General features: G+C 43.1%; 1 protein-coding gene across 1 annotated transcript; it reads left to right on the plus strand.

The window, feature by feature from the left end:
- The first annotated feature begins 17,385 nt into the window (after positions 1–17,385).
- On the plus strand, positions 17,386–20,469 carry ric3a (RIC3 acetylcholine receptor chaperone a). Its single transcript, XM_067249409.1, has 5 exons — positions 17,386–17,503; positions 18,089–18,306; positions 18,805–18,977; positions 19,309–19,520; positions 19,727–20,469. The coding sequence occupies exons 1-5, from the start codon at positions 17,386–17,388 to the stop codon at positions 20,467–20,469; spliced, it is 1,464 nt and encodes a 487-aa protein (XP_067105510.1).
- Positions 20,470–22,488: the final 2,019 nt, after the last annotated feature.

The raw sequence follows: 22,488 nt of genomic DNA on the forward strand, positions 1-22,488 counted from the left end.
TCCGCAGGAGGAAGCTGAAAGAGAAGAAGACAATGGTGCATTCAGGGTCGTGTGGGGTATGAGAAAGATTCATAGGTCAAGCCTGTTGTTTATTTGCAGACCCAGCAGTGGTGAGTACACAATGTGAAGCACAGTAGACCAACATGGCTAACAGGTGTGATAGCTACATGCTGGAAAGTTCCTAGAGCCCTAACCCACCACGGGAATGTTAGTTTTATTTTTAACAACCTGAGAACAAAACCTTTATACTCAATGGCATGGAACGTTACAACAATACTTGCCGTAGTTTAAGATTGAGCATTTGAGAAAAACAGGTAAATCCAGGTAATTCAGGTAAGCTTCACTGATTCTTTTTGAAAACAGTTGACTCAGTCATAGTTATCATTTTGTACTGCTTCTTTCCTCTCAAAATAGTTGGGTGCCTTAAAAGCCTCACCCAGACTCCAAACGGCATATTATTTTGACAGCTTGCATTGATGTCTTTGCTGTCAGTGAGACCGAAAAGCTAATTATAAAGTAATTTTGCTTTGAAGCAGATCTGCCTTTCATTTCTATAAAGACATGCACACAATATGCATATCTCAACGTTTCTGTACCCCCAGGTATAAAACTGAGGGCCTAAAAAAGAATTTGAACACACACCCTCCAGGTGCAGCATCAGATAATCACATTGTTGAAACAGTGCAAAGTCAGGAGTGAGGAAGTAAGGCACAACAGGAAAAACAGCGAGAGCAGAACACCGACACTTCACAGTTCAAAGTTGATGTCAAAGTGTGGCCAACTGTTCTCGTAGGGCTAAACCTATTCATATTCAAACATTATTCTGTCGCCAAGCAGCTACAATGAAATCCAAATGAGATCTCCGTAGCACTGACATACTTTTTGCTAGCAGGTACAGGATGCCTCATATATGATTAATTAATTGCGGCAGGCTGCCATCTGTGTTTTAACTGATTAAATAGCTCACAAAGTGGGATGCACCTTTTGATGTGAACCTTTGGGGAACAGGCAGTCTTTGTATTTCTACCTTGATTAAGCACAATACTCAGGCGCTTCCCCCAGCCCTCTGTTTCAAAGTCTCTTTAATTTGGAAGGAAAGGACACAAAGGCATTTGGGGTGCTTTATAATCCTGCCCATCTCATCTCAAACAGTCTGGGGGCTCTTTCTCTATTGCTCTTGCTCTCTCCTCGTTCTCTCTTTTTCTCTCTCTCTCTCTCTCTCTCTCTCTCTCTCTCTCTCTCTCTCTCTCTCTCTCTCTCTCCCTTATTTTTCTTCCCCTCTCTCTCTCTCTCTCTCTTTCTTACTCACACTATCTCTCATTCTCTTTTCTTTTTTCATAAAGTGAATGTTTCGCACAGGGCCAAGCGCAGTGAGCAAGCGTCGAGACTTCAGATAAAAATTGATTCCAGTAAATTCTCACCTGAGATCCATCACGGCGAAAGGCTTTAAAAGGTCACACATGTAATAAGTTCCTATGGTCTCAGTCACTCCAATAATAGGCCTTTAGTCCGCCATGGAAGCCTGATATATAGAAATAATTGAGTAATCTGTGGACCATTCAGTTCAATAGTGGGAGTGGGTGAGTTTGCCAGGCCTGGGTACTGAACGGCTTTACTGTCGAGTCTTCCTGCCAAGAGGGAAACACTTTGTCCCCTAGAGCCATGCTCCTCCAACTCCACTCTGCCACTGTAGATCACTGACATTTAAAGTTCCCTTCCCAGGTCTAAATTGCCCTGCATGGTGTCAGCATTACAGCAGAGGATGAAGAAATATGAAAGTTCTTGCATAAGAACCTAATCTAGTCGATGCAATGTTGTACACACATAGTATACTGTACATTTGGATTTTACAGCATTAATAAAAGAAGTCACAGCATTTTACATTTACATTACATTACATTTATTCATTTAGCAGACGCTTTTATCCAAAGCGACTTCCAAGAGAGAGCTTTACAAAGTGCATAGGTCACTGATCATAACAACAAGATAGCCACAAAACATTGCGAGTAGCCAAAACATGAAGCACACATTGTGAACAACCAAAGTAAGTGCCAAAGGGAAGAATCATAAGAGCATAAAAAATATTTGTGTTTTGTTAGAGATGCTAAAGATGAATGGACAGATGAACCAATAGTTTTCTCTGCAAGTTGTCTCTGGGTGAGCATGTGGCATGAGACACATGCCTTTAATACACGTCATTCATAAGTAATGGAACATAGAATAGATGCATAGAATCTGCAACAACATGTACTTAGTAATGACAAAGTAGGCATTAATTGTTCAGTAACTCAACGTAAGTAAAGGCAGCTATCCCCCCTATGTGAGGAAAATAAATAATTGAACAGTAAGGTATATTCTTGTCTCATGGGTTACATTTGCAATCTGCCATTTATAAGATATTTTCATAATGCAATCCAATATTCAAGGCCATGTGTTCTTACAGTACGCTAAGGCCTCCAGTATGAATGAATCACATAAGTCAACGCTTCATCTCTCGTCTATTTCTACAGATTACAGTCCTGACATGGCAAACTGGCTGCAGTTTGTACTGGCCTCAGTCCGACAGAATTATAGAATTTAATATAGTGTGTGGAAAACACTGAAAATGTATAATTTATGTTTGATGCATGCCACAGAAGTGGCATGCATCTCCCTTTCCCTCTCCCTCTCCCTCTCCGTCTCCCTCTCTCTCTCCCTCTCTGTCTCTATCACTGTCTCTATGTCTCTGTGTCTGTCTCTATGTCTCTGTCTCTCTGTCTCTCTCTGTCTCTCTCTGTCTCTCTCTCAGTTCTGCTGCTATTATTAACATTTTCAGTCATGCCAAAAACTCTGTGGCCCTCTGATTTGGGGAACTAAAGGGACTAGCCATGTGCTTTTGCCAAGGCAATCCAAATGCTAATCAGTCAAACGAGCTGTAGCATTCAAGCCCATTGTTGCTATGACAAACCCAGCAAATGGAAGTACGTACCTCACCATCAAATTCAGTGGCAATGATTGCTATGACATACAGTAGCAGCAGTTAGTCAATCAAAGTTATTCTTATAATCAATGTATAAAAGGTAAGAATGTGACAAAAGAATCTTGACTGACATTAGTGGGACAGATAATAATTCCCCACCAACGGACAGCACCAGCGACATCATGCATTTGATAATAATCCTGAAAGATGGACCGGCGTCATGCTTTTCTGTTAGCATGGCCAGTATTCCACTAGATCATGACACACCAAGCCTCACCACCATTTTGTTTTCAGCCAAATCTTCAGCCACCACCCCATCAAAGAGTCCCTCTCCACACACCGAACATGCTCGACTCAGAAATATGACTGAGACTCGAACAGATGGCCTAAAAAGTACAACATGGTAATTCAATCTGGATAATGGATCAAACCACAAACTGCTCCATCCTCACTTCGCTGCCTTAGAAACTCTCAACTGAATTGCCATTTGATGCTCAACCCCTCCATCATAGTGTGTTTCTATGTTCCCCATGCATATTATAAGATGTTTAAAAGGAAAACAGTGTATATTTACGAGACAGGCCTCACAACAGGCACAGAGAGGCGCTATTTGGACCCAGACAAAAGAGGAAATGTATCGTAATTGATTGTTACCAAAGATTACCCTCCTCAAGAAGCATCTACCGATTTCAGAAATGTATTTGACGCCTAAAAGCGCTGTGCCATATAAAGAGAGCCCCTCGGTATTGCACATTTGCACTGACATGCTGCTCACAAAACAATTACCACACTTAGTTGCTTTGTCTCACAACCTGACTATACGATCTTCTGCTTTGGTTCTGTCTTTATACGTGTGAGCACAACTCACTTGCCAGCCATGCGAGTCCTGTGGCAATTATGGCTGAATCTATTGACGCATCCTTCAAGGGATCCCATGTCAACACCAGACGCTGTGCACGTTCCCTAAAGATATACGACAAACTGTCACGAAAAAGACCAGCTTGCTACATGGAAATGAAGCAATTAAAATAATACATGCATTATGTTTCCATTGAAAAGTGGCATCTGTTTGTGCAGGAACAGGTTTGACGGTCTTTCATTTCAAAGCACGAGCCCACAAACGATCGAGGAGGAAATTGTGTTTAAATTAATCAATCTTGATGAGCTATATTGAAAAATATATGTGGAGGAACAATTGAGATAACTCTATTACTATAATAACAGCTGCAGTTGTGTGTGGTCACGGGAGGCAGCCAAACAAGCCATGTTTTAAGGGGAGCTGATGAGGTTGAGAGCTGAGCAAAGTCTCATAATGACAGAAGGGCCTGGATTAGATTAGATTTGATCCTGTCTGTGTATGTTTATGAAACGATATCCTGTTACTGAGGAACCATTCTCTCATGAGGTTTCCTTAATTGTCCACGGAATCTGAATATAGATTTCAAAAACAAAGAGACCCTTCCATTCAACATGGAGCCTACTACAGTACGGACTAAAATAGCTGATTTGATGGGAATGGCATCTGTGTCGATTTAAAGATAGGCAGTGTGTCTGAATGGGCGAGACCTAGAATCTTGAAAATCCCCAACGAGCAGAAAATTGGTTTCTGTATAGCTGCAATATAGCAGAGACATTGCTATTCAGCCTTTGGAGGAAATATATTAACCTGGTGAGCCACGTGCCGAAACTTTCCAACCTTTTTGTTGACAGGTTTTATGGTCCTAATGCACTATGTGATGTATAGCATAATAACCTAGACTATGACTGTAGGGCCTTGCTCTTAATATTGGCTGGCTGGTGTATCAGGCAAAATTATTGTAATGAGCCAAAAATTTCCATACAACAGCAAAATGAGTTCATTACTCTAAGTTATATTGGTGAAGTAACCAAAAGAAATTGATGCTTTTATTTGGCTGGAATTGGATTTCAGACATAAATAGAATTAAGTAAACTTGCAGATAGCAAAATGTAATAATAATTACATTCCAGTTATCGAAAAGGTTATCGCCGTGCCCCCCACCGCTCCTTAATCACTGTTTTCAAACGGAGGTGCACTTTCAGTTCAGGGATAATTCCAATTTCCTGGCCTAAACAAGGTGATTGAAATTCCTCAGCATGTCCAAATTGACAGTTAGACATTACCCTGTCATAAAACACCAGAGGAATGCTATCACTGCTTCTAACTACGTTGCCATTTGGCTTTAAGGGGCACTGTGGATCTAGTCTTACCCACTTCTGATTCAAAGGCTAAGCATGAACATCACAGTAGTCTCACTTGCAGCCACTGCTCTCACACACCATACAGGGGAAGATTGATCCCTTGGGTTATGTCCATGTGAAGGAAACGTGTCTTAAACCTGTGTTTTTAAATGTGCTGAAGGTTTCTGAATGTGTTGTGTGCTACAGGTGTTCTGTGTTATATGTGTGTTGTGTATGTATCGTATTGCATACATGTTGAGGCATAACCTTGTCAGGGTTGTCTCCGAGGGTCCAGTAGCTGAAACAATGTGCTTCCAAATATCGAGCAGCATGAAATGAGATGAGAAGTAACAAGGTCAATCCTCCGCCACAGTTAAGATGTGCCTGTGAGCATTCACACCCTCACACCTCGCTGTCCAACGACCACAGTGTGGATCATCCACTTCATCAACAGAACAGGCAAAGTACAGGCTGCTCATGTTACTTTAGAGACGGGATTACAAAGTAACAAGTCGTATCCAATCAGAACCCTATAGTGAACTCATGGCCCAATTGCATGTTTGGCTATTCAAATGACCTGCTAACCAGTAGCAGGGATTTTAGAGCTATGTGTTCTACCGCTTTGTGCTTTGGTCATGCCAGAACTGCAGGTGAACTACACCTCTCTGTGTGATTCCACAGACCCAGTTGAAGACATTCCCTTCATGAGGATGTGTATTCATTCTAACCATTGGTCCTTAGTCTGTTCAAGGTTACCCCAACATCCCCATGACTCTCCCAGGCACGCAGAACCATTCAACTGTCCACTGAGGATAGAGCTTCAGTATATCCCCCTCATCAGCTGATTATGCTATCTATCAACAGCAGCTGTCACTGGCCATTTAAACCTTTGTCAGCTCCAAGTGATTCAGCCGGCTGTAACCTCGTTGATTGCTGTTTTGTAATCCAACACCTTAACATCACTCTCCCACTGTATGTTTCTAGAAGGGGAATACACACATCGTAGGCCCCTTTAAAGGGAAATACCAGGGGGTTCAGGTTGTGTTGATGAAGGTGTGAGGGGGACAAACACATTGCACTCAGTGAAAAAGCTGCGTTTTTGTTTTTGTTGTTGTTTACTGAAAATTAAAGGAATGGGAAAAAACACATGCCAAATGATTTTTCCTGTTGCCAAGGCACGCACAGGATGCTGGCAGCTACAAAGATTCAATTATACAAAGTGCAGAAAATAATTAGAAAAAAATAATAGCACTTGAAAAAATTGCCCCTCCAGAAATTGCGTAGAACAATAAATCTGTTAATTAGCTCATTAATATTCAATTGGGGTCAGTGGACTTAATGGAACCTTTTTCATGGGCCAAGGAAATGTTTAACACTCCGTTTTCCTCTGCCTGTTCTTATTATCAACTATTCACAGGCGAGCCTTATCAGCCCTCCAGATGGTGAGGAACAATGCAGCGCCATTATCGTCGTACAGCAGCGTGTGTGCCTTGTAACCGGTGTGTGCCTGGGACAGTGAAGTATAGATACGGGGGCATTTAGTGTAATTGATATGTGGTATATATCGTATTGTTTAGGCCTGTTTGTTTGCTCTGCCGGTATTCAAGGCAAGAGGAGAGGCGAAGATTGATTTTCAGCCCAGCCGTGGACGCTCTCACCACGGGTTGCAGATAACTCGTCAAGGCAAGGGTTCGGACCTGTAAAAACGTATCAAGGCTAAACTCTCAGGCACAACCGGAGAACAGAGGGTTTCATCTGTGGAAACACAGCCTGTTGTCTGTCGGCCCATAGCTCTTGCTCTGAGACAGATGTTTTATTCAACAAGTGAAAGTGGAGATGTCCGAGAACAACCCTTTCCAGAACCTCCCAGTGTTTGTTCTGCTGCCATTTGTGCCATAAAGAAAATACATTCATCTGGCTTTCAAATGGAGATTATCCCAACAACATTGTTTTGAAATGAAGTTACAATTCATGTTTTCAAACAAAGCAATTAAAAACTTGCCACATCAAAGTCAATAACAGGCCTTCACTGCCAATCAGATTTGAATCAATAGTTTGAATCTAAAATGCCTGTTTTGCTCAGATCTGTCTACAAGTCGTGCATCACAAATAATCACCAAATAGTCTACAAATATCGGCACCAGTTTCAGAACGTTCTATAAATCTTCTGAAATAGTATTACAGCTACAGGGTATGCTATTCCCTTAAAGTCCGCACAGTTATTGTATAGCCGTGTATGTGTGCTAATTAGCCACACGATAAGAACATGAGAGCCGTCTCTCCCTGCAGTGACGCCCTGTGCATGCCATCACCGTTTCTCACAGACGTGTTTCTTTCCTGATACTCTGTGCTTACTGAGGTAAGAGAGAGACTCACTGTGCCTGAGCAACTCATCACCGGGAGCCTGTTGTCACCTTCTTAAAACAGGCCTCAATCACGACATCTTCAGTCACGTCACCAAAAACTGGAGGCGGGAAACCGATCTTTGATTAAGCTGCTCTGGGTGTCACAGTGGCTCTGTGAACTTGCAGAGACCCTGGCTTTGCTCTCTCACTTATTAAGCTCCTCAAAGATTCAGATGACTTGAAGCCATCTTCACTGGCATATGCCATCAGCTGCTCATCAGAGAGCAGATTGAGACCCGATCACTCATGCATACCCAATTGGCCAGGAAGTGGTTGGGTCAAAAGACTATAGTAAAGCCAAGTATAATTAATGCAGGCATGTTCTGAGGATTAAAAGCCAGGTTGTCACTATTGGGACATGTTAAAACGGATACTGCAGTGTTCAGAGGCTTGGCCTTGTCAGACATCTTGGGAGCCTCAGGAATAGACTGTGGATGGTTCTACATCGCTATGGTTTCCTGTGGAGCTGGAGCAAAGAATACAATCAGCTAAACAATCTTTATTTACTGACAATCAAAAGGAAATGCATTTTGTCGCTTTTTTATCGATGTTTTTCACAACGCTGTGGATTAACATGGTTTGATTCAAAAGATGAACCATGACATAATCATTTTCCATTAGCTTACTCCTTCTCCTGTATCCATCATTACATCTACAATAGTTAAATGTCAACCTTTTGAAAGTCAGCCTTTCCAATCCCATGCAGGGGCTTGCCTCTTAGGAAATAAAACGAAACATAAAAGCACAAAGAGTTTGTTTCTCTCTCTGCTTGAAGTAAAGACTTTATGGATTTTTGCTGTGATAAAAGCTTCCACATTTGTTCTTAACATGTCAGTTTATTGACACCATTCTGTGTGCACTGGGAGATTATTTCAAATCGCATTATCTTTTTAGTCAGTTGTAAAAATTCTATTTTCCTTTGGTTCATCAGAACAGAAAGCATGCGGTGTTCGGGTTAGAGGATTGAAAGGAGATTTGCATTAGGCATTGTGCCCAGCAAACTTAGTCCAAAAAAAAGATTTGATACAAAATAAATACACCTGGAGGAATCAATATTGGCACGGGATACTACCAATGATAGTGTCTCTCAACAAATAAACAGTGGAATGAAAAGCCTTTGCTTTTCAGCTGAGGAAAGCTGGAACCTATTCATGCACAATGTTCATGTTGAATTTGCTGAATGTGCTATAGATCTCGACAAGCAGAGGTTATACCAGATCATGTGCTTAAAGGTTGCAGCTTGAGAACCCAGGTGCCATGGATAATACCCGCTCAGATATCTATAGGAGCCTTTTCTATCTCTTACCTTTTCTCTCTGTCTGGCTTAACTTCACCTCTGTCTGACAGCCGGGCGGCCGTCCGATCGATCCCACCTCCCTCCAGCCCCCGACCCCCATCCTAGGCCCAGGCACGAGAGCAGACACTAAACCTGTGGGCAGAGGGAAAGAGGACCCCCCTCCTGCTGAGGGCAATTGGGATTTGAGAAAGTTAAACACTTCTCAAGCACAAAATTCCAGCCTGGGCAGCAGAGAGGGGATTCTCTCCCCAAGCAGGGCCCCCACACTCGCTTGATCAGGTCAGCGACATCCTCTCTGTGCTCCTCCTCGCCACCCTTCCCTCTCCTTGCTGTGGAGGGACTCGGCTCTCTCATTTACCTCAAACGCTGCTGTCGACACTTTTTTTTCTGCGGCTGCCCCGCATCCCGAGAATGGCGGGTTGGGGTGGAGAAGGACGAGAGTGCAAAATTTGAAGAAGGGATATTGTGGATAAGGTGTTGCAGAGAGTCTGAGACGTAAAGCGGTGGTGTGTGAGTCTGCGTATGTGTGTGTGTGTGTGTGGAAGGGACCCTACCTTGCCTAGTACTACTTGAGATGACCTCAGTGAACACAATGGGGAGACAAAAACAAACCGTTGATCCCAATTACCTTGAAACGTTCACATGACCGATCAGAGGCTTCAGTCATGAGAGCCTCAGATTCCTCTCCGGATATAAAAAATTGGGCAGAAATGGAGCGCAGAGCTAAAAGCCTGGCTTTGAAAAGCATAAATGGACCTCAGTGAAATGAATCGATACACATATTGAATATAGAGGTTAGAGCCCTCACTTTGCTAAAGGTCACCAGGAGCGCGAGTGTGAAAGAGAGGAAAGTCCTTTATTCATACGATGACATGAAAAGCCATCGCACCCCAGCCAAGCTTCAAAGGAGAAGGAGTTGGGGGCGGGGGGGGGGGGGGGGGGGCACAGCGACAGACCTGAATAAAACTGTCACCCTCTGATGAGTGCCACAATATGGATGCTCTCCGGTCGGAACTTCTTGCACTGCTGCTCGCACACTATTTGGACGTTTCCTGTTTCCGTCCGGCTTAATGTCATCGTCAGAACTAAACCCTCCCGACGCGATTAGACCTCAAATCCAAACCTGCCAAGTCAATGTGGAGAACCTTTCAGCCCCTTCAAAACACATACGGAGCCTCACTCGTCGTCCCGGTGTCACGTACGGCCCCGTGGCTGCTTCCATCACACCTGGTCTTCTGAGGGGACGCTGGAGGAACAAAGCAGGAGCCACGGTGTAAACCTCTTTAGTCATCACATCTACATACAGGACCTAGCATGTTGGTTGCCACAACCTCCTTGAGTGGATAGGTTCTGCGTCACGTGTGTGTGTGTGTGTTTCCATTGTGTGCATATCAGGAGTGCAGGAGAGCACCAAACGTGGTCTGTCCTCACCAAGGCAATGTAGCAGACTCTCTCACTCACAACACTGCCCACAGTCTCCTGAAGAGGAAGGTCCGAGAGGTCACCTTCGATCGCAACCTAGCTGGCAGCGAGAGGAGGCCAGGCTAACATCCCTGATATCCGCTAACAGATGACAAGTGGAGTGCCGGGCACTACTGCACGTCCGTCAAGCTTCCACTGCGGAGGTTTGACTGGGTGGTTTATTGAGCCATCCTGAGGGGTAGGGATGTCAGTCCCCTCTACCCCGCATCGGCTTTTTATCTCGTCAGACCTGCGCGTCTCATTGGACTAACCCTGCAGGGCGGAGGGGTGGAAGGCTGCATCGCAACAACAAAAAGAGACGTGTTTACAAGTCGAAGACAAGCACATTACATTCAAACAATGCAGCACTGGCTCCAATCCGTTGCTCCCTCACTTTGTCCCCCCCCCCCCCCCCCTCCACCAAGCCCCCACCCGCCTTCAACACCCCACCCCCTACAGGGTTGGAAGACCTGCCTTCATGTTCAAAGATTATCAGTTAATCCAAAATGTGCAGAAGCATGAGACAACGGGAAGAGGACCAATACAGGAGGAGGAGGTGGCGAGGGAGGGATGCCCAGCTTTTTTTATTTGTTTGTTGGCTTACATATTAATCCATTGGAACACAGGACGTTTCCCCTCTTTTTCTGGGCATGTGTAAATGTTTTAGAGCCATTAAATAGGAGATGAAATTTTCAATGGATAGCATGCAAGAGTATTAATTGTAAAGGCCATTATTTGGTGTCCATGCGACTGAATCAGCTTAGCCACTCCATCCCCCCATTTGCATACAAAATGCTTTATTTTGGCAATCAATGAAAGTGCTCCACTGTATGTGTGGCTTATCACATGCTTGCAGGAAATGGATTCCTTAGCCATCTCGTTAAATTCTGTTGATGCAGAACAATTTGAAACATGGCACAGGCTGCAATGACATTTAAAGATGCCTCGGCTTAATTATATTTTGCAAACATTTGGGCTGTTTGTCCTCGGGGATGAAGTGCCTCCACTACAAAGTTAACTTGTTAATAATTCAAAAAGAATCTCTCTTCTTTTGCAGAGCACTAACATTATCTCCTATTAGGCCTGGTTAAGGGCATTCAAGGTGCCTGGCATACACAGGGGAGGAAGGTTTGAGGGGATGTGCAGCGTACCTAAAATGGAGCACTCCTGTGAAGCGCTAACGCGGTGAACTGTCTCCTAATGTCGGTTGTAAAATGCTTGCCACGCAGACACTACAAACCTTGTAAACTTTTGAACCTGACGGTCAGAAGGACACTCAGGAAAACTTCAGACTGCTTCCAAATGTGATGCTGGACTCTTTCAGCCATCAAATTGTCTTCTAAAAGCAAGATACAATAAATATCTCAATTTATCACAGCAAAATATGGTCTCGATTCTCTTTCCTTTTCCAATACATTATTCTATTTATATTCATATAACAGTGTACCTGGTGAAGAATAATAAACCTCAGAGTGTTAGAGCACACAAGCACAACATGAATTTGGACACTCTTTGTCTATGTAATGTCTTCATTACCAATGTAACAGATGAGATTGTAGGCAACTGGCACATTGTTCAACATGAAACACATACTATCGAATATATATTTTAGATTGACGTTGGGTAATGAATGTATACATAGCTGAGCTGTAAGAGTTCTCACAAGGTCAAGGGATGCTACTGCTATATATTGCTTACACACACATCCAGGCCTGTGTGCCAAAGATAGAAAACAATTGCACAACAGCAAATGTGGACATGCCTTGATGCTGGTAGTTCAGGTTGTGTGTGGTGTGTGTGTGAGTGTGTGTGTGAGTGCCTGCTGGTGTGTCCACGTGCGCGCGTGTGTGTGTGGGGGCACATACAGTCTCCTCTCAACAGCTCAAATAAACCTACAATTTCACCGTGCACCTCACACAGCGCCGAGCCACGGAGGCGCCGAGACACCTTAAATAAAATCATCTCCCCCCTGTTGCTGCAGATCAAAGCAGTATCAGGTGAACTTCAGCCCAGGCCCCTCTGGAGGAGAGGGCTACTGCCTCGCTCCTCAGTGCTCTCGATGGGGATGACACTGGCTCAGCTCTTGCCTGAGTAACTCTATATGTCAAACAAAGCAAATCAATTGTTCATTCACGGTGTGAAAAAACAATCAGCCAAGGCTTACCTTTAAAATGATAGGTCAAGCAGCTGTAATTAACTCTCTGTGAAACAAACGGTTTGAAGCAGGCTCGTTTGAACGCAACGGGATCTCATTCATGAGAATGCAGGAAAACAAGCACTTGGTGGAGCAATGTTTTGATGTTGTTCGCTTCGGATAGACAGGTAACACAACAGCGCTGTCCATGAATGGCCACATGACTATTATAAGAAGTTCACGATGCACAGTAGCACAGTCGGCATCAACAGTCTCCAGATTGTTGATAGACCCCAATCGACTATGAATTCAATATACATTCTTGTAGACAGCAATAATGCATTGGTCACTCGCGTTATTTTGACAGTATAACTCCTGTACATGCTGTTTCCGTGAGGATAATCAGAGAGGTGGGAAGAAATGTAAATTTGCTACCAGTGGATTACTCTCTGAGGCTAGTGGCTACTGTTGTTCTTCTGATGCTAATAAATAAAGGTGTGGAGTCTAGCAGACGAGCAGTAAAGCCAGTCAAGGGCTGGCCCGTGCTGCAGAACATGCTTCCACTGGATTAATCCAGCTCATTCACTCCTCACCGTCTTTGTTCTATGAATATAAAGGCCTGGGATTTGTAACACTATGTCCTTCATGACACTCAAAGCCAGGTTCATCCCCATCAATATCAAATAAGAAATTAAACCTTCTCGATATATAGGGGTGCATTGATTTAATATTTCGCCACCACTGGAAAAAAAAAAAGAAGCCCTTGCTCCCACACTCGACTTGCAATTTGGAAATAAATTGACTGATTTAGACAGAGGCAGAGAAAGTGGATGGGAAAAAACTTGATGTAAACCTGGTGTGCTACCGCTGAGTAAGGTGACATTGCACAACAAATCACTTGCATGAATATAGAGAAAGAAAACCATTTCTATTTCTGAAAGCAATTTGGCTTGGTGAAGGTGCTTTGATTGCCATGTATGTGAATCTATTCCTCACTAGACACAGAGGAGCATGAACATTTCATAAGAGTCAATGTTATATATTGCTGTTAGCATAGCAATAAGACTTCCCAGGCTTTCATTCAAAGAATAACCAAAATACATTTTCCAAGAACACACAGCAGGGATATCAAGGTAGCCCATGTCCTGTTCTGCACACTGCCGGGAGAGAGCCGACATTGCCTGACTTTTGCTGCAGTGAGTCCATTGTATTTTAATTGAGCCTAATGAAGAATAATTAAGTAACTAGAGAGGGTACAATTTCTGGGGAAATTGTAGGGTGTGCTTGCTTGCGTCGGTTGCACAGGGGTCCGTTTTTGAATGACACTTTTAAAACTGATATTTCTGTATATTTTATATAAAAATGCATACTTATTATTTATAAAGATTACATAGATTTAAAAGCTCTTTTTTTTTGCTGCTCATTTACAACTGAAAATACGAGTGAAGTGTAGAATGAAACAGATCTTCTAATTTCCCCTGCAAAAGGCATCCTCATCGTTGAATCAAAACGAATACATTTGGCAGACTGGTGTAAAAATTGACCTAATCTCTATGACGTAAACGTCCTTTTAAGTTTTTCCCTTCTCGTGATATTTTAAGGCATTTAGCCTACTCATATTGCATTCATTCATGAATAAAGAACCCCCTTTGAAGATTATTCTACGACGTTACAGTACCGGCAGTAGAAGATTGAATCGCGATTCAAACAGTACCATCTTCTAACTGAAAATATGCCCCCAAAAACGTAAATAAGCTTGACATTTATTTAGTGGAAAATCGCTTTCATAAAAAGCTCACTGGTAGCGATCATTGTCAGTAACAACGCAAAATGCAATATAGCCCTGTGTGGAGAAGCTGCCCCGGTAAATTGTACTACTACAGTACAGTAGACTACTGCTGTGTTTGTCTTGGTACAGTAGCGATTGCGTTGGTTGAATTGGATTTAACGTTCCGTTGTACGGTTTAGGCTGAAATTAATTATTTTCATGAACAGATTGACAAAGTTTAGGCTGTGGCAATGAAGTTAAGGTTAGCAGTTAGATAGACTTTTGACTTAAGTAAGGGGAGTGCCGAACATGTTCTGTCGCCGTTTGACTTCCTAAACAGCTGTGTAGATGTTTTTGTCGTGTGTCTCGTGTAGGCTACAGTGTTGCAATGAGCAACACTGGTTTGAAAACACAGGTAATGATAATTTCACCAACAAATCGTTTACTTGTAATGTAATGTCATAGTAAATCCTACAAAGAAAATGTATTTGTGAGGAATGTTTATTTTAACGATTGAAAACAGATGCATCATAGACCACTGTGGTATGTGTTGCCCGGGCAACAGAGGCTAATGTCATGCTAATGCTTCAGTGAAATAGTAGACTACTGTTTCCGAAAGTAGATGTGGGCCTACTTCCTTAATAATATCAGCTAATATTGTACATTACATTTCATAATTGTGTTTCACATCACAAAGTAAAATGAGTAAATAGTTATCACCCTGGCCTCTTTGCTTGTGGCATTTCTGCAGCTGCCTTGCAGTAAAGCTATAGTTAGCCTAGCTATCCCCCAAGTTAACAGATGCGAAACGAATGTTCTGCCAAAGGTAGTCACGCGTGTTTTCGTGACGTTAGTGACGTAGTAACGTTAGTAACGTCAGTGACTGTGGCTAGCAAATTAGCCACCGTTAGCTTCACTTTTCACCACAAAAACGCAATTTCTACTTAAACCATGCAACAGAACGTAAATAAAAATACAACCAACGCAATCGCTAACAAGACGAACCTTTTGACACCGCCGTTGTGTATGTAGTCCAAATATTGACTGATCCTTAGGGGGGCGAAAATAAATAATAAAAATAAATAAATATATATGTGAGAGAACAAAGGTTGTGCCCTTGCCGAAGGCAAAGCACACCCAATTAAAGGCTTGATAAGACAGAAGCGCAGTAAACAGACAGAGGCAGAGGGGCTTGCATTACCAGTCCGCCACTGCACTGCAGTGTGAACTGGACACACTTTCTCACATACTTCCTTCATGGCATCACTCAAACCAAACCAGGCAAATCCCCAAAGGCACCGTCCAAACTGTGCCCACACACTTTCATTCCTTTAGACAGCTTTTCCATGTGTCCATGAGCATGAATGTGGTCAAATTCAAAATGTAATACTTCCCAGTTGGATTTGGGGAATAGGGGTGTGCTGTGATATTTTCACTACTCTGACATTAGCAGGTTTTCGTTTTTGAGTAATTGCACTGCATGATGTGTACTTAGGGGTTTCCATGAGAACGATGAAAGTCTTATTGTAACAACACTGCAATTATGGGGGATATGGAAATACATTTTCAGCCAATTCACAGTTGAGTTGACTAGAATAATAGGAAATAAAATGGAATGGGGGAGAGTGACAGTCGAATAATAATTTTTTCTTTAAGTTTCAACTAGTTCAGGGTAAACATTTCGATATCTTTGATCTCTAATACCCACAGACAATAGTCGAAACATCTATGCAGTAGCGTATGCACACCACTTTGAACCACTGGTGACAAAAAAACTAAAATATCTGTTTAGTTCAGCATCTGTACAGCAGTCATAATCTCTGTCAAAATCATATGCCTGTTGGCACAGATAATTTATAATCCAGCCATCTAAAAAAGGTAAACAAATACAGCATGTTGTTTCACCAGATTAAAAGCTTACAGATGTTGCAAGGCCAATATTGCACAATAGTGCCACCTATCACAATGTGTCACATCTACAACAACAGTGCAGACTAGATTGTACATCACCAGTGCTTTACTATCTTGTCATGCTGACACGTGAGTTTAGCTGATGACAATGTGCATTTAGATGTAACTGTTTTTGTGTGTAATTAATATATTTGTTTGTACTAAATATTAAGATCAGATTGATTTAGTGATGCCAAATGGCAATACATTGGATTCAATACTCCTATGTAGTAAACAGATATCTTTCTCAACAAATCTCAACACATCTGGATACAGCGGAAAACATTTCAAAGAATATATGAATGTTATTATCATTTCATTGAAACAAAAGACCCTAACAACTAAGATCTACTTGAAGATTGAGGGGAACCTTTAATCTATAGTAATAGGGGTCAGGTGGCTGAGCGGTTAGGGAATAGGGCTAGTAATCTGAAGGTTGCCAGTTCGATTCCCGGCCGTGCAAAATGATGTTGTGTCCTTGAGCAAGGCACTTCACCCTACTTGCCTCGGGGGGAATGTCCCTGTACTTACTGTAAATCGCTTTGGATAAGAGCTTCTGCTAAATGACTAAATGTAAATGTAATAGATATAGAGCATACATGTAGTAGGCCTACTGATTAACTCAATGGTAAATAGTGTGATTTTCCATTGGCAGCCCTATATGACAGGGTCTTTTCTGTGTTGATGCTTTTTATAGCAAACATAGCCTTCACTGCAAAGTCAGGATGAAAATCTTCTTACAAAATCCAAAAAGCAAGATGGTGGAATCTGACTAACTCCACAGCACTGACTATTAAACATCTTACTGGGTATTTGGTGACATCTATTGGAGAATTTGTTCAACAACATTATGTCCAATATGCCAATGAGGTAAAAATATGGTCAGAAAACCACAAAACACAGAAATGTTATATTCGAGAGGCACCATGAAGAAATTTGGTTAAAAATCAATTCGATAAGGGTTAGGGTCATTCCTAGCGTCATGCATTATTTGTTGCAATAAACAAAACTAATATTTGGAAGCTATGGATATTTTTACTGGACCCATAGTGACATCTGCTGGACATGTGCAGACCCTCAGCAGCGACTCACCGCCTCACTTTCGTTGAACCGTTAGAGTGAGAATGTGATGGAGAGGATACTGTGGTTTCCGACCTGTATACCAGTGTTGCAGTTTCTCTTTTAGATCAAATTAACGTTGTCATTGACAGAATGTCGGTTACAACTTTTCAGAAGGTTACTCTATTTTCTTGCTCCGTGCTATGTCTTTCGCTTTTCCTGCCCAAAATGCTTTTGCCCAGAGGGAAGAAAGATGTAGGGCAGGCCGACGGTAAGGCGGATTATCATTCCTGTTATTGAGGGTTGTGCATTTGCCAGTCATAGGATAATTCTGTTTCTGTTCATTCGTGTCAGCTAGTTTAAAACGCTGACTTTTGAAAGCAGTGGTATGTGAACCGTGGCCAAATAAAGTAAACACCGATTTCTCAAAAATACATGTATGACATTTTACTGTAAAAAAACGGGTTATAATTATTATTATTTTTGTTAATACGCACGATAAAATCAGCCATTTTTCACAAAGGCGCTCACAAGATACATCGCGCATTTAATCCCCTGCCATGTTATGTCACATCTGTCCTAATGCACCACCAGTTTTATCTCCTCCACATTCAACAAAAGTTGTTCTCATTAGTCAAGGCTAACTTGTTTTACTCCTGTTCAAGTTTAATTTCCATCTAGCGACATTTTGCATATAGAACACTATTTTTTTAATCTTTCCATCTGGTCTAATAGATAGTAAAATGCAAGACTGGTCATCATTAACAACACTATTAAGATGTAGGGGTGTAAAGTGTATAAATGTGTCTAGTGCGTGTGTGTGTGTGTGTGTGTGTAACCCTTCAATCTCCTTCAGTCAGACCAGGTTACTACCCCCCTATGATGCATCGTCTTCCTGTGCCAGAGGACCAGGGGTTGTGGGAGGAGGGCTCTGTGCCCCCCCTGACTCAAAGCCTTGATATCATGGCCAAAGTAAAAAGCATGAGTGGAGCCAGCAGGCCCAGCCTCCTGGGGCAGGTCATACCCATCTATGGATTTGGAATTCTCCTTTACATCCTCTTTATTTTCTACAAGGTGAGCTGAACCTAATAAACCATACTTACTGTAGCAGGATAGCTCCACCCTGGTGAGCTGAACTTGGAGTCAGGTGGCTGACCGGTTAGGGAATCGGGGTAGTAATTCGAAGGTTGCTGATTCGATTCCCGGCCGTGTCAAATTACGTTGTGTCATTGGGCAAGGCACTTCACCCTACTTGCCTTGGGGGAATGTCCCTGTACTTACTGTAAGTCGCTCTGGATAAGAGTGTCTGCTAAATTACTAAATGTAAATGTATCCACAGATGACATCTAAAGGAAAACCACCTACCAAGTCCGACGGCCACTTTCCTCCAACACCAAATCAAAGAAATCCGATATGTACGTCGATTTACCCGTCACCATATCAGAATCCCCTTCATCCTCAATCCATGTAAACATCACACGCTCAGAATGAAATGACACAACAATCTTAAGGAAACAATGCAGTGATTCCATTCCCCGGTGTGTTGAATGGCGTTCTAATGGGATTGAACAGGCTAGAGACCTCAAGGGGGCTGGTAACAGTATTACAACTCCACCAAGCAGCAGTGTAACTAACCTGGCTTCACCTCCAGCTGACTACGAGCTGGCCAGGCTTCACCAGAGGCTGCAGGAGACGGAGCAGCTGATGGAGATGATCGTCTCTGGAACGAGCCGGGCGCCCGACAGGTAGGCGGCTCTTCTCCCAGGCGCTCTGCGCGGCTCAGGTCATCAGGCCAGAGCCGGAGAAACGACACACGGAGGAAAGCTGGTACAAATCGGTGGGCTGTTTCTGATAAACACCTCCTCCGAATTCGTTTGCTGGAGTTTCTCTGCGTTTCAGAGGTAGTTTCATTGTGTCTGACAAATGTGACAGCCAACTGAAATGCAGGTTGACTTCTTCTTTTTTGCCGCAGCTTGAATATAACTCAGAAATCATTTATTAGTTCTAAACAGTTCTCATCCGGTTTACGTAGAGGGATTCGTCCGACTGACTTCATTTTCCAACACTGCCCTCTAGTGTCAAGAGGGGTAAATGCAGGAGTAAGAGCCGGCGCCTGAGCAAGAGTAAAGGTGGTTCCCGGCAGCAGCGGCAGCGTGAGAAGGAGGAGGAGGAGGACAGGCTGCGGCTGCAGCTGAAGGACATCAGCCGGGTGATGGAGGAAGGTCGGACGGAGGCCGCCTCCCCAGAGATCGAGGCCGAGGAGGTGACCTACACAGAGGACTGGGATGGTAACGACAGCAAGACCTTCACATGCGCTCACTGTCGCCATGCAATACACACCCAGTACTGCACCCACGTATCCATGCTATCTGATAAGCTGATGCGTGCACACGGTGCAGAGACAGATAGCTAAGTGTGGACGTCTGCTCCCTGAGGCATATCATGTGGTTTATAACAGTGCTTTCTTCGTGTGTGTCGGTGCCTGTCCACCCAGGCTACCCCGAGGAGACCTACCCCCAGTACGAGGAGCCCTGTGGCAGGCGCAGGTACGACACCGTCAGCCTTGTGGTTGAGGAGCCGGGCTGCTGGCGGCCCACCCCCGAAGCCCTGGCTGAGAGGATGGAGGTGGAGGAGGAGGAGGTCGAGGTGGACACCAGGCTGCCAGTCCTGCTGGAGGAAGAAGAGGAAGAGGAGGAGCAGGGAGAGAGGGAGGGTCTCCCTCCTGCCTTGGGCGGCGAGGAAGGAAGGGGGCAGCGGCTGGAAGTGGCTGTTGAGAGGGAGCTCTGGCCGTCTCCTAAAGCGAAAAAACAAATCAGCTTTAATGAGCACAAAGATGTTTTCCAGTATCCTAAAGAGGGCTTTTATGAGGGTCAGGAGGAGGAGGAAGATGATGAAGAGGAGGAGGAAGACGAGGAGGAGGTCGACGTATTGGAGGATGTGGAAGTAGGGGAGGAGGAGGAGGAGGAAGAGGAGGAGGAGGAAGAAGAGGAGGAGGAGGAAGAAGAGCAGGAGGATGAAGAGAGGGAGGAAGACCCTTTGATTGAAGCCGAGAGTCTCCTATTAGATTATGACGTCTGTCGCAACCCTGAGGCAGAGGCAGAGGAGGAGGTGGATGAGGAAGAGTGCCTGCTCCTGTCCCTTCCTCCCCCACCTCGAGGAGGGAGTCCCACCCCTTCAGTCCTGATGAGGGACCTGGCCACCAGTGGGGTGAGGATGAGGAACCGGAGAGAGACGTAGATAACAGCACACTGTTCCTAACCAGTTTGGACCTAAAATGACCTTTCATATTGAATGTATGTACTACCTCTACTTTCCTGGTCGATCTCAAGATCAAAAATCTACCTCTGATGTTTGTACATGTGCATTTTGTGGATATTCCTTTTTAAATTATATAATCTGTTATGGAAATAACTTCATACAAGTACATAGAGGTATTTGCTGACTCAACAGTTTTATTTGTGTTTTTGTCATACTGTACTGTAGAGAACTGTGTATAAACAAACACAATTAAATTGACCAATGTACACATTATACATTACAGTGAAACGGCACTAGAACATTTAATAATATGACTTTTTGCACCCGGACACAAAGAAACTTGTATGAAAAGCTCAGTCTTTTTTTTCCTGCAAAGATTACAGAAGTTTGCTTGGTATTCAGTATAGTTAGATCACAATAAGGTACAAGAACAGCACATTGGATTAAAGTAGACAGTGTTTTTAAAACTCGCAGTAACAACAGGAGACATCGGAGATTGTTCTTTGCTATTTTCCTTCATGTGACAAAATTGGACATTTAGTAATAATAAAATAGAAAATAGATTTGTATTTCAATAAAGGATTTTGTCCCTCCAGACATGAGAAGACATATATATCAATTTTTTTAAGAGTAAAAATATGATCAACCAAAAGAATCCGTCATTCGCTGTTTTCCAGAGGAAGAGGACATGACAGGGTGGGGTGGTATGACCCCCGAGAGGATGGATGGATGGGGTTGGAGTTGGAATGTTAGAATGTTAGTGGCTGCCGCTGCAATTGGTTACTTGCTGTTGTGCACTTTCAAGAAGCCTTTACTGAGGAGAAGAAGCTCTTTTTGAAGTCGGAGGATACTACATTACCATGGGCATGCCTCAGGTCTAAAACAAAAGGGGCTGATAACAACACAAGGTACTTAAAGCAGAGATGAAATATTTATAGATAAAGCATTATACTGGATTTAATCTCCAAAGGCACAATTACAATATGTACAGCTAATTCACATCCACCATACATGTCAGTTAAAGTGCTCCTTCCTGAACATTCTCTGACTGAATATAGTCCTATCCTGTACACAATAGCATCCTGCCTCGCAGTTGAATTATTTATCTTGTTAATGTGGACTGATATTCCCTTCTATCAAGTACGGAAATGCTGTGTGCTTCTGGCTATCAGATAGACATAGATGAAAATGATAATGCATAAAACTGTATAAATATATAAATAACAATATAAATAAAATAATGTTAATATTTGAAGGGGAGATTACATGGAATTTATGTGATCCTATGTGTAAATAATGGGATGTTAAAATTGATGCATCTATCGTATTAAATGATATCATAATTCATCTAACAGCAGAAGTTAATTATGTGATAAATATAGCTCATCCTATAACCCCAGCTGGGAATGAGAAGCCTTCTCATTATATGAGAGGAAAATTAGGAGGTTAGTCACTTCAACACAATCATCGCACAGTATGGGCCACATTCAACCCATTCAAACAGAATTTGAGAATGGACAATTGTTAGTGTTATTATGCAATTATATGCAATTCATGTAAAGTCATTAATCAACTGATTTAAGAACTGTTAGAATTATAAAACGTCGACATTAGCGGTGTTCGTAGATCAGTAAGAAACATTATGGACTTCAAACACGACAGTGGATTAGTCTTTGTGCTTGTTTTCTCCTCTGACTAAGATTCTACCTTTGTCCGAAACAGACCTCAGTAGAGTCCTGGGGAGCATTTGAAGACTGACAAACACACGCACGCACACACATATGCACGCATGCCTGCACACCAACACACACATGGATTGTGCCTCCACACCGTTCTAAGATCCGCCGTAGTTCTGGGTTTTTCACTGTTGGGGGCTTCAGTCAGGCTCCATGGATAGTGTCAGCCCTTCAGGGGATGGCCAGGTCAGTGGAGACCCGAACACCTTCACTTTTGGGGGCAGGGTCATAGGGGCGAGGCCAGGTAGCTTCCCAGAAGGGG

Source organism: Osmerus mordax, chromosome 13, assembly GCF_038355195.1.
Source record: "Osmerus mordax isolate fOsmMor3 chromosome 13, fOsmMor3.pri, whole genome shotgun sequence".
NCBI lineage: Eukaryota > Metazoa > Chordata > Actinopteri > Osmeriformes > Osmeridae > Osmerus > Osmerus mordax.

Bases quoted from the DNA above. Each gene is read 5' to 3' on its own strand.
- ric3a (XM_067249409.1), top strand. From the start codon at position 17,386: ATGTCGGTTACAACTTTTCAGAAGGTTACTCTATTTTCTTGCTCCGTG. The intron at 17,504-18,088 runs GTAAGGCGGATT...AATCTCCTTCAG, and splicing joins AGATGTAGGGCAGGCCGACG to TCAGACCAGGTTACTACCCC. The intron at 18,978-19,308 runs GTAGGCGGCTCT...ACTGCCCTCTAG, and splicing joins ACGAGCCGGGCGCCCGACAG to TGTCAAGAGGGGTAAATGCA.